The sequence below is a fragment of the Aquarana catesbeiana genome, linkage group LG01 (assembly GCF_042186555.1).
Source record: "Aquarana catesbeiana isolate 2022-GZ linkage group LG01, ASM4218655v1, whole genome shotgun sequence".
Lineage (NCBI taxonomy): Eukaryota > Metazoa > Chordata > Amphibia > Anura > Ranidae > Aquarana > Aquarana catesbeiana.
This window is the reverse complement of record NC_133324.1, coordinates 956,824,086-956,838,833: the sequence shown is the minus strand read 5'-3', so window position 1 is coordinate 956,838,833 and position 14,748 is coordinate 956,824,086. Positions and strand designations below refer to the sequence as shown.

Sequence of the window (14,748 nt, the reverse complement as noted above, 5' to 3'; positions counted from 1 at the left end):
GACACCTGCTAAGATTTTGGATCGAGTTGCCAAAGACTGGTTTTTGCATGGTCTTCTCAAGGACCTGCACTGATGGCTGGCTCAGTCGGAGCCTCAGTCCCTGGATGAGATGGCTGCCGTAGTCGAACGGTACAGCTGCGCCGAAAGCTTATGTGAGCGACCTTGTGCAACCAGAGAGCTGCGCCAGACCAAGGAGTCGCCAGCGCCAAGATGGCACCTGTGGAACGCATAGTGTCTGCTCAGGTGCATGACACGCCCACCAGGAGCACCCCAGCATTAAAGCCTCCTGAGAGTTGGCGGGGGAAAGGGAACCCCATGAGGTACGCTGTTGGTCCTGTCACCAGCTTGGTCATATGACTGCCCAGAAGGAGGAGCCAATGGAATGCAACGTGGATCGACATGGCTCTATATATGCTTTTGCCACTGGTACTATAAACAATCTAAGCCTGCGTGAGTGTGCGGTGTGAGTTAATGGACAAGTGGTGGTGGCACTCCTCGACTCGGGGAGTGGGGTTACCCTGCTCTGATCGGACAGGTTGCAGGGAAAGCTGATACCCGGGAAAAAGATTGGGGTGGTGTCTGTACATGGGGTTGTCAAAGACAATCCAATGTTCCCTGTAATCCTGTCCACATCAGCAGGAACTGCTACATTAACCACTTGCTGACCGTCTCACACGGATATATGGCGGCAAAGTGGTTTGTTCCCACGAATCGCCATATGGGTACGTCTATACCCTTAAGGGAGATAGCAGGCGCGCGTGCCGCTGGTGCACACACGCCTGCTGCACGTGGCCGGCGGGCACGATCGCCTCCGGCCACACGCGATCGCGTGCACGAGAGCAGGAATAGGGATTTGTGTGTGTAAACACACAAATCCCTGTTCTGTCAGGGGAGAAGAGACAGATCGTTTGTTCCTACTAAGTAGGAACAATGATCTGTTTCCTCCTCTGGTCATTCCTATCCCCTCACAGTTAGAACATGCTGAGGGAACACACATTTAACCCCTTGATCGCCCCCTAGTGTTAAGCCCTTCCCTGCCAGTGACATTTACAGAGTAATCAGTGCAAATTTATAGCACAGATCGCTGTATAAATGTCAGTGGTCCCAAAAATGTGTCAAAAGTGTCCACTCTGTCTGCCACAAAATCGCAGATCACCGCCGTTACTAGTAAAAAAATAATAATAATAGAAATGCCATAAAAATGCCATAAATCTTTCCCATAGTTTGTGGACGCTATAACTTTTGCACAAGCCAATCAATATACAGTACCTGACCGCGAGATTGTGTTTCCAGCGCGATATCATCGCGCTGGTTCTCGGCGACAGGGTACTGTGCATGTCGTGCTGGCTCACACATCGGGAAAGGACAACTTTATTTCCCTTTCGCGATGAGTGACAGGCAGTGCTGACAGCTGTCTGGTATGAATCCTGAGGGGGAACACCGCGCCAAATGTTAAATAAAAAAAATGGCGTGGGTTCCCCCCCAGGGGCATACCAGGCCCTTAGGTCTGGTATGGATTGTAAGGGGAACCCCCTACGCCAAAAAATCGGTGTGGCGGCCCCCCAAAATCCATACCAGACCCTTATCTGAGCACGTAGCCCGGCCGGCCAGGAAAGGGGGTGGGGACGAGCGAGCGCCCCCCCTGAGCCGTACCAGGCCGCATGCCCTCAACATGGGGGGGTGGAATGCTTTGTGCGAGCTGCGGAGCCATTTATATAGACGGTGACCCCGCCCCCTTGTGACGTCATGGTCCCAGCATGCACAGGGACTCTGGGGTCACGCCCCCTTATGACGCCAGAGTCCCTGCGCATGCTGGGACCATGACGTCACAAGGGGGCGGGGTCACCGCCTATATAAATGGCTCCGCAGCTCGCACAAACCATTCCAGCCGGAGAGAGCGTCGTGTCAACATCGGAAGAAGAGAAGAAGCGACGAGACAGCGGCGGCGACGAGACAGCGGCGGCGACAAGACAGCGGCGACAAGACAGCGGCAGCAGACCCGGCCCCTCGCTGGCAATAGAGCTGGAAGAAGATAGAGGCGGGGCCCGGGAGAAGAGGCCGAACACACTGGGAGAAGAGGCCGAACACCGGAAGAAGAGGCCGAACACCGGGAGAAGTCGGAAGGAGACCACCTGAAGTTGGAAGACCCCGGAGCTGCCTAATAAATTACTCTTAAAACCTGTGTACTGTTTTTTTTTTTAATTTACGCTTTTCCCTAGGTGAATGGGTAGGGGTACCATGAATCCCATACTCATTCACACAGGGTGGGGGGCCCGGATTCCGATAAGCCCCCCACCCGCAGACCCCGACAACCAACGGCCAGGGTTGTCGGGAAGAGGCCCTTGTCCTCAACAACATAGGGACAAGGTGCTTCGGGGTGGGGGGGCCCCGCGGGGCACCCCCCTCCCCCAAGGCACCCACCCCCCTATGTTGAGGGCATGCGGCCTGGTACGGCTCAGGAGGGGGGGCGCTCGATGGTCCCCACCCCCTTTCCTGGCCGGCCGGGCTGTGTGCTCGGATAAGGGTCTGCTATGGATTTTGGGGGGACCCCCATGCCGATTTTTCGGCGCAGGGGGTTCCCCTTACAATCCATACCAGACCTAAGGGCCTGGTATGCCCCTGGGGGGGAACCCATGCCGGTTTTTTCATTTAAAATTTGGCGTTCCCCCTCAGGATTCATACCAGACAACTGTCACCACTGCCTGTCACTCATCGGGAAAGGAAAACATAGTTTTCCTTTCCCGATGAGTGAGCCTTATCGGCGCTGGCTCCTGCGACGGGGCTCGCAGGTGTCAAATCTAGCCGAGAAATGCGCCGAGATTGACACAATATCACGGTCACCTACTGTATGCTTATTGTGATTTTTTTTACCAAAAATATGTAGAAGAATACATATCGGCCTAAACTGAGGAAGAAATTTGTTTTTTAAAAACATTTTTGGGATGTTTATTATAACAAAGTAAAAAATATAGATTTTTTTTTCAAAATTGTCGTTTTTTTTGTTTATAGCGCAAAAAATAAAAACCGCAGAGGTGATCAAATATCAATTTTGTTTGGGTAGAACGTTGCACCACAGCGCAATTCTCAGTTAAAGCGGCGCAGTGCTGTATCGCAAAAAATGGCCTGGTCATTAAGCAGCCAAATCTTTCTGGTCTGTAAGTGGTTAAGAGTTGGAGTGATCCCAGGGTTGCCTCTTGACTTGCTAATTGGGTGAGACTGCCCCATATTTTGGTACTTGCTTATTCAAAAGCTCAAAGGTTCAGGGGCCTCCGCCAAAAAGGAGAAACCCCTAGATGAAGTGATTGATACTGTGTTGCAGAACTAGTATAATGATGATGTATGCCAAGAGCTGTGTTGAGTTGAATGCACAACCGGTGGTTGGGCCTACTGTGAAGAGCAGGTGTCTCATGAAATGGCAGGAACCCTCTGAAATAGTCAAGACGGTGGGTACTGTTGTCTGTGCCAATGAAGGTGAGATTTGTGTTGGTGACTTAATACAGCCAATGTTACCTAACAACCATATTGAGGACTTTCTAGGAGAATATGAAAATGTTGCTTCATTTAAAGGGTGGCCTAGAGGATGCTGGACTGGATTAGTACAGCTCTTTCTGCCAGTAAAAGTTCAGGAAGTGTACTGCTTAACCACTTGACCACTGGGTACTTAAACCCTCTTCCTAACCAGACCAATTTTAAGCTTTCGGTGCTCTCACATTTAGAATGACAATAACTCAGTCAAACAACACTGTACCCATATGAAATTACTGTCCTTTTTTCACACAAATAGAGCTTTCTTTTGGTGGTATTTAATCACCATTGAGTTTTTTATTTTTTGCGCTATAAAAAAAAAAACACTGAAAATTCTGTAAAAAAATTATTTTTTCTTTGTTTCTGTTATACAATTTAGCAAATTAGTAATTTTTCTTCATAAATGTTGGCCATAATTTATACTGCTACATATCTTTGGTAAAAATAAGTACAAATTGGTGTATATTATTTGGTCTTTGTAAAAGTTATAGAGTCCACAAGCTATGGTGCCAATATCTGAAAAATTGATCACACCTGAAGTACTGACGGCCTATCTAATTTCTCGAGACCCTAACATGCCAGAAAAGTACAAATACCCCCCAAATGACCCCTTTTTGAAAAGAAGACATTCCAAGGTAATTAGAAAGATGCATTGTGAGTTTCTTGAAGTTGTCATTTTTTCCCACAATTCTTTGCAAAATCAAGATATTTTTTTTCTCTTTTTTTTTTCCACAAAATTGTCATATTAGCAGGTTATTTCTCACACACGGCATATGCATAGCACAAATTACACCCCAAAACACATTCTGCTATTACTCCCGAGTACGGCAATACCACATGTGTGAGACTTTTACACAGCGTGGCCACATACAGAGGCCCAACATGCAGGGAGCACCTTCAGGCGTTCTGGAGCACCCAGGCCAATACTGACATTTCTCTCCTACATGGAAAAATCATCATTTATTTGCTAAAACATTACATAGAACAACATTATATATTTTTTTTAGCAAAGAACCTTGAGAAAACAGTGGCGGTCATTGCAACTTTTTATTTCGCACTGTATTTGCGCAGCAATTTTTCTTTTCTTTGTGCTTTAAAAAAAACACAAAACAGTAAAGTTAGCCCAATGTTTTTACATAATGTGAAAGATGAACTTACGTCGAGTAAATAGATACCTAACATGTCACCCTTCAAAATTGCACACGCTCGTGGAATGGCGCCAAACTTCGCTACTTAAAAATCCCCATAGGCAAGGCTATAAAATAGTTTACTGGTTAAATGTTTTGAGTTACAGAGGAGGTCTATTTGACGGCGAGCGGGAAGTGGTTAAAACGCTTTTTTTTTTAACACAAAGTTGTCAATTTATATGATATTTCTAACACATAGCATGTACATACCAAAAATGACACCCCAAAATAGATTCTCCTTCTCCTCCTGAGTATGGCGATACCACATGTGTGAGACTTCCACAGCCTGGCCACATACAGAGGCCGAGTACAGCCAAGTATGGCCGAGCATGGCCGAGTATGGCTGAGCATGGCTGGGTATGGCTGAATATGGCAGGGTATTGCAGAGTATTGCCGAGTATGACTGGGTATGGCAGAGTATGGCAGAGTATGGCTGGGTATCTCCGAGTATTGCAGAGTATGGCTGGGTATTGCAGAGTATGGCGGGTTATTCCAGAGTATGGCTGGGTATTGCAGAGTATGGCTGGGTATTGCAGAGTATGGCTGGGTATTGCAGAGTATGGTGGGGTATTGCAGAGTATGGCTGGGTATTGCAGAGTATGGCTGGGTATGGCTGGGTATTGCAGAGTATGGCTGGGTATTGAAGAATATGGTGGGGTATTGCAGAGTATGGCGGGGTATTGCAGAGTATGGCTGGGTATGGCTGGGTATTGCAGAGTATGGCTGGGTATTGCAGAGTATGGTGGGGTATTGCAGAGTATGGCTGGGTATTGCAGAGTATGGCTGGGTATGGCTGGGTATTGCAGAGTATGGCTGGGTATTGAAGAGTATGGTGGGGTATTGCAGAGTATGGCGGGGTATTGCAGAGTATGGCGGGGTATTGCAGAGTATGGCTGGGTATGGCTGGGTATTACAGAGTATGGCTGGGTATTGCAAAGTATGGCTGGGTATTGCAAAGTATGGCGGGGTATTGCAGAGTATGGCGGGGTATTGCAGAGTATTGCAGAGTATGGCTGGGTACTGCAGAGTATTGCAGAGTATGGCTGGGTACTGCAGAGTATGGCTGGGTACTGCAGAGTATGGCTGGGTACTGCAGAGTATGGTGGGGTATTGCGGGGTATTGCAGAGTATGGCAGGGTATTGCAGAGTATGGCAGGGTATTGCAGGGTATTGCAGAGTATTTCAGGTTATTGCAGAGTATTGCAGGGTATTGCAGAGTATTGCAGGATATTGCAGAGTATTGCAGAGTATTGCAGGGTATTGCAGAGAATTGCGGGGTATTGCAGAGTATTGCGGGGTATTGCAGAGTATTGCAGGGCATTGCAGGGCATTGTAGGGTATTGCAGGGCATTGCAGAGTATTGCGGGGTATTGCAGAGGATTGTGGGGCATTGCAGAGTATTGCAGGGCATTGCAGGGTATTGCAGGGCATTGCAGAGTATTGCAGGGCATTGTAGGGTATTGCAGGGCATTGCAGAATATTGCGGGGTATTGCAGAGTATTTTGAGGTATTGCTGAGTATTGCAGAGTATTGCAGGGCATTGCAGGGTATTGCAGGGCACTGCAGAGTATTGCAGGGTATTACAGAGTATGGAGGGATGGCAGAGCATGGATGGATGGATGGATGGATGTGACTGCAATTGTCACAGAGCAGCGCTGTGGGCACTACACATGCAGCCCACAGCGCTGCTGCCATCCTATCCCTCCCCCTCTTCTCTCACACTTTACCGATCGGTACACAGAGGGGAGAGAGGAACCGGCGTCATGACATGACGCCAGTTTGTTTACAAGTGATCGCTCTGTCATTTGACGGAGCGATCACATAGTAAACGGTCGCGATTAGCGGCCGTTTACCGTGATCCGTGATGCACCGGGTCCTCTGGACCCGGCGGTCATGGATGTTCTTGGGTGAGGACTGTTTTGCTATCAGTTATGAGGAGACCTGAATGCTGGATGCTGGATGGAAGCCTCCATTCGCTGTATTTAACCTGCTGGGTGAGCTGGCCTGTAACTTGGATTTTTGTAATATGCTGAGCATTATTATTATTATTATTATTATTATTATTATACAGTATTTATATAGCGCCAACAGTTTACGTAGCGCTTTACAACTTGAGGGTAGACAGTACAAATACAATACAATTTGATACAGTAGGAATGAGAGGGCCCTGCTCCTTAGAGCTTACAATCTAAGAGGGAAGGTCAAGAGATACAAGAGGTAATAACTGTGGGTGATGTGCTGATTGAGAAGATAAATGTACAGTTGTTAGGTGGTGGCCAGATAGGCTTCTCTGAAGAAATGAGTTTTCAGGGATCGTCTGAAAGTGGATAAAGTAGGAGAAAATCGGACGGATTGGGGTAGAGCATTCCAGAGAATGGGGGAAGCTCTGGAGAAGTCCTGAAGGCGAGCATGGGATGAGGTGACAAGGGAGTTTGAGAGCAGGAGGTCTTGGGAGGAGCGAAGAGAACGATTAGGTTGGTATTTTGTGACTAGGTTAGAGATGTAGCTAGGGGCCAGGTTGTGGATGGCTTTGTAAGTTATAGTTAGTATCTTGAATTTAATTCGGTGACTGAGTGGCAGCCAATGGAGGGATTGGCAGAGGGGTGTAGCAGACGCTGAGCGGTTTGTGTGGTGGATGAGCCTGGCAGCAGCGTTCATGATGGACTGAAGTGGGGATAGCCTATTTAGAGGTAAACCAATTAGGAGGGAGTTGCAGTAGTCAAGGCGGGAGATGACCAGGGAGTGGATTAGAAGCTTTGTGGTGTCATTGGTTAGGAAGGGGCGTATCTTGGAGATGTTGCGAAGACAGAGGCGGCAAGCTTTGGATAGTGATAGAATGTGGGGTCGAAAGGTTAGTTCAGAGTCCAGGATTACACCTAGGACCTTGGCGTGGGGAGATGGGTTGATAGTTGAGCCGTTGATCTTGACAGGGAGATCAGGGGAAGTGGCACCTGAGGGAGGAAATATCATGAGCTCGGTTTTGGATAGGTTGAGTTTGAGAAAGTGATGTGATATCCAGGCAGATATGTCTGCTAGTAAGTTGGTAATGCGTGAGGAGACAGATGGAGAGAGCTGGGGGGGTGGAGAGATAGATTTGGGTGTCATCAGCGTAGAGATGATATTTAAAGCCGTGCGAGGCAATCAACTGACCCAAGGAGGTGGTGTAGATTGAGAAAAGGAGAGGTCCAAGAACAGAACCTTGGGGGACCCCAACAGAAAAAGGAAGAGGAGAGGAGGAAGTAGAGTTGTAAGTGACACTGAAGGAGCGGTGGGATAGGTAGGATGAGAACCAGCGAAGAGCGCAGTCACGGAGACCAAAGGAGTGGAGTTTTTCGAGGAGGAGGGGGTGGTCCACTGTGTCAAAGGCAGCAGAGTGATCCAGGAGAAGTAGTACAGAATAGTGTCCATTGGCTTTAGCCATTAGTAGGTCATTTGAGAGTTTAAGGAGAGCAGTTTCTATGGAGTGTTGAGGGCAAAAACCGGACTGAAGGGGATCAAGAAGTTTATTCATGGTCAGATGGTCGCTTAGTCGGTTGTAGACCAGTCTTTCAAGAAGCTTGGAGGAGAAGGAGAGTAAGGAGATGGGACGTAAGTTGTTGAGATTGGTGGGATCCAGTGAGGGCTTTTTTAGTATGGGGGTGACTAGCGCATGTTTTAGAGAGTTTGGGAAGATGCCACGAGAGAGGGAGAGGGTGAAAATGTGAGTTAGAGAGCGTAGAATCGAGTCAGAGAGTGAGCGTAGCATTTGCGAGGGATCAGGATCCAGGGGGCAAGTGGTTAGATGAGTGCTAGATAAAAGTTTAGCAACCTCAGTAATAGTAGCAGGGTTGAATGAGGGAAGTAATGATTGTGTCTGTGGACATGGGGTGTTGCATGGGGGAGGTTTTTGCGCATTGGCGACCTCCTCATGAATTGTATCAATCTTAGTTTTGAAGTGATTGGCAATCTCCTGGGCAGTGAGTGAGTTGGTGGGTGGAGGCAGTGGAGGACAGAGTAGAGTGTTGAAGGTAGAGAAGAGTTGACGTGGACTGGATGAGAAGGTGTTGATGAGTGTGATAAAGTAGGTCTGTTTGGCAGTGTGAAGGCAGGAGTAGTATTTTAGGAGGGCAGATTTATATTGTGTGAAGTCTTCCTGGGTCTTAGTCTTATGCCACAGGCGCTCAAGAGCGCGGCTACGTTTTCTGAGACTTCTGGTGTCATCTGTTTGCCAGGGTTGTAGCAGTCGGGGCCTAATTCTGCGTGTAGTGAGGGGGGCAAGCTTGTCTAGGGAGGAAGACAGTGAGCTGTTGTAGATGAAAGTAGCTAGGTTGGGGCAGGACAGGGGGGAGATTTTGTCATAGATGTGATCAGTAGCAGAGTAGAGAAGAGAAGGGTTGAGGTGGCGAAGGTTTCTATGTGTAACTGTTAGGCGGTTGGAGGGAGAAGAGGTGGAAGACAAGGAGAGAGCAAAACTAATAAGGTGGTGATCAGAGAGTGGGAGTGGATTGTTGGAAAGGTTGCACGGAGTGCACAGATAGGAGAAGGCAAGGTCAAGGGTGTTGCCATTGGAGTGGGTAGGAGCCTGTATCCATTGCTTCAGGTCAAGCGATGAGGTTAGACTGAGAAGTTTAGAAGTAATAGTAGTGTTAGTGTTGACAGGGATGTTGAAGTCCCCAAGAATAATTGTGGGGATTTCAGAAGAGAGAAAGTAGGGTAGCCAGGCAGAGAAGTCCTCAAGAAAGGCTGATACTGGTCCAGGGGGCCGGTAGATGACAGCAATTCTTAGAGAAATGGGAGAGAAAAGACGAATGCAGTGTGCCTCAAAAGAGGAGAGTGTCAGAGAGGGAGGTGGGTGAAGAACCTGATAGGTGCTGCATGGGGCTAGGAGAATTCCCACTCCACCTCCCTTCCGTCCACTTGGTCTGGGGGAGTGAGTCCAGAGAAGGCCCCCATGGGAGAGGGAAGCAGGAGAAATAGTATCCGATTCATGAAGCCAGGTTTCAGTAATGGCAAGTAGGTTAAAGGAATTTGTGATGAAGAGGTCGTGAAGGGCGGTGAGTTTGTTGCAGACAGAATTTGCATTCCACAGGGCACAGGAAAAGGGGGGGCTGGTTATGGAAAGAGGAATAGAGACCAAGTTCTGTGGGTTGCGGCTCCTGCCAGAGGGTGTAGGGGGATGGGAGCGTTGGGCAAAGACAGATGATGGTGGCCCAGGGTTTGGGGATATGTCACCAGAGATTAGGAGAAGCAGGAGGGTGAGGGAGGTAATGTGGGACTGAGATTTATGTGAGGGGGCATGTCTCAGAGTACTGGAGGTTTTATCAGTGTGTGGATGTAGAATGAGCGAGAGTTGGTAGGAGCAGTAGTAGGGAGAAGACAGAAGGCAGGGTGATATGTATAAGCAGGCGGGTGGAGAGGGGGGGTGAAGGTAAGAGAGTTTGAGGAGAGAGGAGAGGAGTGTCAGAAGCAGTGGTAGAGAGTGCATGTTACAGAGTGGAAGGAGAGCTTAATAGAGAGACAGGGTCACCTGCAGTCTGTTAGCTGCTTTCCAGTGCAGATTTTTGTATTTGTTTGCTTCGTGCAATCGCTGAAGTGCAGAGAATGAAGTGCATATCACTTGTAGAAAGAATCACTTAGAGGAAGAAGCCTTAAGGATAGAAGCCCCATGCAATGTGCTCCCCCGAGCAATGTGCTCACCCCTTAAGGATGCTCAAATATATACTGTTATAAGGGTGGGGTTGAAGTTCGAGCATGATTTAAAAAGATTGTGTTGTACTGATGAGCAGAGTTTCTTGTGTTATTTTGATCTGTCAGCAAAGACAAAGTCTGTCATTAGTTTCCTGTTTTGCTGAATAAAGCGAACTTTAACTTGACTGAGGTATCTCCCAGCCCCTGTTTACCCCTCAGATCCCGACAATATTATATTAGGTGCCTCAAAAATTTCATAAGTGTCCTCATAAATAAATACCAACATTTTCATCCAGCAGTTCAAAGTGCCACAGTGCTGTGCAAAATAGGTTATAATAATCTTCACAGCACCCATTCCAGGGCTGATTTGTGACCACCACCTTGGGAAGTACTTACTCACCCAGAGATCACAGAACAAATCAATATTATTCCGGATGCAGCTGTAATGTCCTTGTGTACCCAGTTATCAGCATGTTAGCAAGTCAGTCTCCTGCAAAATCTCTCCTAGATGGTCATCAAGAGGTTACAGCATCTCCAACATTCCAGGTATTGTATCCACTTCTCTCTGAAGCCCCTTTCACATGGCAAGCCCGCTCGGATCCGCCTATCTGTTTTTCAGGCGGATCCGATTGGGCCATCCACTGACTTCTATGGGGAGATGATGTCAGTGGAGATGTGTCCACTGACACCCGTCTGCCATCCAATCCGTTAAAATCAGATGTATGGTGATACGTTTGCTATCCGTCTTGGCGGATCGTCTGAGAACTGATGAAAATGGACTTGCTGTCCGTTTTCGTCCGTTCTCTCCATAGGAATCAGCGGTGCTCTGACAGGCCCCTGCCTGCTCAGTGAGCAGAGATGGACCTGTCATCCGCTGGCTCAGCGGAATTCAACGGAGAGCTCTCCTGCTGAGCTGGCGGACTCTGCTGAGCGGATCCGCCTCATGTGACTGAGGCCTTACTCAATCCACATGCAATTTATACAGAAAACCATCAGATAAGAGATAATCCCATTATACCAGACAATGACCACCTCAGACAGTAGAGCTAATCCCATTATCACAGACAATGGCTACCCCAGACAGTTCAGTGCCCAATTGGAATACATTATACATGGGAATCCAAACGTCAATTAGTGACCAGCTCCTTCTGGATAACTTGAAAACACAGTGAAACACAGAGTAGTCTGTGAGAACACTCCCCCCTTCCATAGACTCAACTAGATCCGATACAATCAAAGGATGGTGTGCAGGAAAGTCCACCTGTGTTGTCGTTTTGTCATCCTGGCCTATACTGCACAGAAAAGTTGTAAGGCTGCAGGGCAAGACTCCACCTCAACAAGCATCCATTGTCCCCAGAGACTTAATTCAACCAGATTATGGGATTGTGGTCAGTGAGCACTGTGAAGAATCATCCATAGAGATACGGCTGAAGTTTTTTTCAGGGCCCACACTGGTGCTAAACATCCCTTTTTCCATGGCTGAATACCATGGCGATACCACATGTGTGAGACTTTTACACAGCGTGGCCACATACAGAGGCCCAACATGCAGGGAGAACCTTCAGGCGTTCTGGAGCACCCAGGCCAATTCTGACATTTCTCTCGACCATCCGCAGTAATTGCTTCAGCAGCATTCCATTGAACCGTTCACATAGTCCGTTAGTCTGGGAGTTTTGGGGGTAGAGCTCTGTAGAGGTTTAATTCCACAGAGCTTCCACAACTGCTGGGTCAGGTCCACAGTAAAATGAGTCCCTTGGTCCAAGATAATCTCCTGGGTGAAACCCCAAATATCGGGAGCAGGGCCTCTGCCACTGTCTCTGCATGGATGTCTGTCAGGGAAATTGCTTCCGGGTAATGAGTAGCATAACCTACCACCGTCAAGATATATCTTTTTCCAGTCCCTCACTGGGTCAGGGTAACGGTCCTACCAGTTCTACAGCTATCCAGCGAATGGGCTCAACTATGATCATTAGGTGGTACAAAGAAGCCTTAGATCAGTCGCCCTTCTTTCCCAGCCACTGACAGGTATCACAGTTATGACAACACTGTCTAATGTCCCCGGTTATCCTTAGCAAGAAGAATAGCCAAAGTCAAATGGTGAAGGGTTTTGCTCGCTCTGAAGTGACCACCTAGGGGAATGTATTCTCCAATGCTAAGCAGATCACGCTGATATTTCTGCAGTGGGACCAGCTGGCACAGGATGAGATCCCTTCTCTTTGGTCACCCGATATAAGTAATCCCCAATCCCACTCTATCTGTTCCATTTCTGATCCTACCTGCCCTCTCCCGATAACTAGATAAGGTCGGATCAAATAGTAGTTCCCGAGTAAAGTCAGTTGGGGTAGCCCAGGTAAGGGGTAGTACAGTCTGGTCAGGGTTAGGGGAGTTAGGACTTACCTAGGTCCTGTCATTGAGTGCCTCCTTTGCTCGCCTTGCTTGCTACCTGGTGGTCACAGGGCAGGCTTCCGTGGATAAATTCACAAAGAAAGATGAAGAAATATTAGTAGAGCTAATCTCATTACCATAGATAATGGCGACCTCCAGACAGTCCAGCGCTCCCATAGGAATACAATATACTTAGGAAGCCAAAGGTCAATTAGTGACCAGCTCCTTCTGGATAACTTATAAACACAGGAAAACACAAAGGTGGAGACACCAAGTAGGGATTTTATTCTACTGCATAGCTTGGTGTCATCTCCAAACACTGAAATTATACTTTTACTTCCAGACCCAATATCATTTATAAGTATATTAAAAAGAAAGGGTCACAACACTGAACCTTGAGGCACACCACTAATAACCCTAGACCATTCAGAGCATGAATCATTAATCACTACTCTTTGAATACGGTATTTTAGCCAGTTTTCTATCCATTTACAAATGGAATCTACAGCATAAATCTGATGCTGGTGGATACCATTTTTTAATTGTTGTATTAGTAGTATACCCATAGTAACCTCATAAAACTTAAAGTCTCTTCTCAAGCTCCTGTAGGTCCATCAGGTGTTTCCTGGATAGAGCACCAGTTTTTTGGTCAACTTTTTTTTTGTTTTTTTTTTATTTTGACACTGGTTTGGTGTATGAGTAGAGGTACTATGTACCCCAGAATCATTCACATATGAGATATGTGGGGTGCTGGGTGCCCCCTTGTTAAAGAGGGCTTCCAGACTCCGATAAGCCCCCTGCCCGAAGACCCCCACAACCACCTCCCAGGGTTGTGGAGATGAGGTCCTTGTCCTCATCAACATGGGCATAAGGTATTTTGGGGGGCACCCCAAAGCACCCTCCCCATGTTAAGGGCATGTGGCCTGGTTATTGATCAGGAGAGGGGGTGCATGCATGTCCTTCTTTCCTGGCTTCCCATCTTGCTTGCATGGATAAGGGTCTGATAAGGATTTTGATGTGGGAGGACCACACATGTTTTTTTTTTATTTTGGCATGGGGTTCCCCTTAAAATCCATACCAGACCCGATAGGCCTGGTATAGATTGGGGGGACCCCATGCTTCTTTTTTTAACCGCCATTTGTTTCATTTACAATCTCTGACAGCAAATGAGTCATGGTTGTTAATAATGCAGAGGCCATCGGGGTCCCTAACAACTAGCTATTCCAAGCTGTTTTTTCACATTCTGCTGTCAGCAGGGAACTGACAGCAGATGAGTCAAAGTTGTTAGAGACACAGCGGCCGCCCACTACTTAACAACAAGCTATTAACAAATCAATTCAGATCATTTGTTAATTCAGATGCTTTGAACATCTGAATGAAACAAATTAATTTTGTTGTTTCGTTATAATTTATTTCTGATTTGTTCTGAGATTTGGATACATCTGATTCTCCGAATAATAAAAAATTTGTATGAATCACAATTCATAAAAAAAGAACTGCACATGTAGTAATAATAATAAATAATAAAAAACTTTGTTATATACTGCCTTTAAATGTAGCTTCTCAATGCGCTTTACAAAGAAAACACAAGAAATATTCAGGATAAAACAAAAGAAAACATTTTTTAGATTTGATTGGAGTGAGTTTAGAGAAGATAACTCTCTATAGGTTTTTTGGAAGTGAATTTTAGAGTTTTGGAGCATAGCAGGCGAAGGCTCTGACTCCAGGATAGGGATAATATGGTCACTTGTACCAGACCTAGTCAGGATTCTGGTTGCAGAATTTAGCACATATTATAGTTGATTAATAATGATGTTAAACACACCAGCGAGCAAAGCATTGCAGTAGTCAAGTGGGGAGAACACAAATGTATGGATCAGCTTTTCAGCTACAGTGTATGATAGCATAGGATGCAGATGAGCAATGTGTCTCAAGTGGAAAAAAGATGATCTGATGAAATTTTGTACATGTGGATGAAAGGTTA

At 46.9% G+C, this 14,748-nt stretch overlaps 1 protein-coding gene across 1 annotated transcript in view; it reads left to right on the top strand.

The window, feature by feature from the left end:
* The first annotated feature begins 210 nt into the window (after positions 1-210).
* The window catches only part of LOC141128471 (vomeronasal type-2 receptor 26-like), a 170,865-nt gene continuing 156,327 nt past the window's right edge, over positions 211-14,748 (top strand). The window contains exons 1-2 of the mRNA XM_073615776.1: positions 211-320; positions 3,320-3,443. Coding sequence (XP_073471877.1) covers positions 211-320; positions 3,320-3,443 — 234 coding nt within the window. The remainder of the gene's footprint in view (positions 321-3,319; positions 3,444-14,748) is intronic.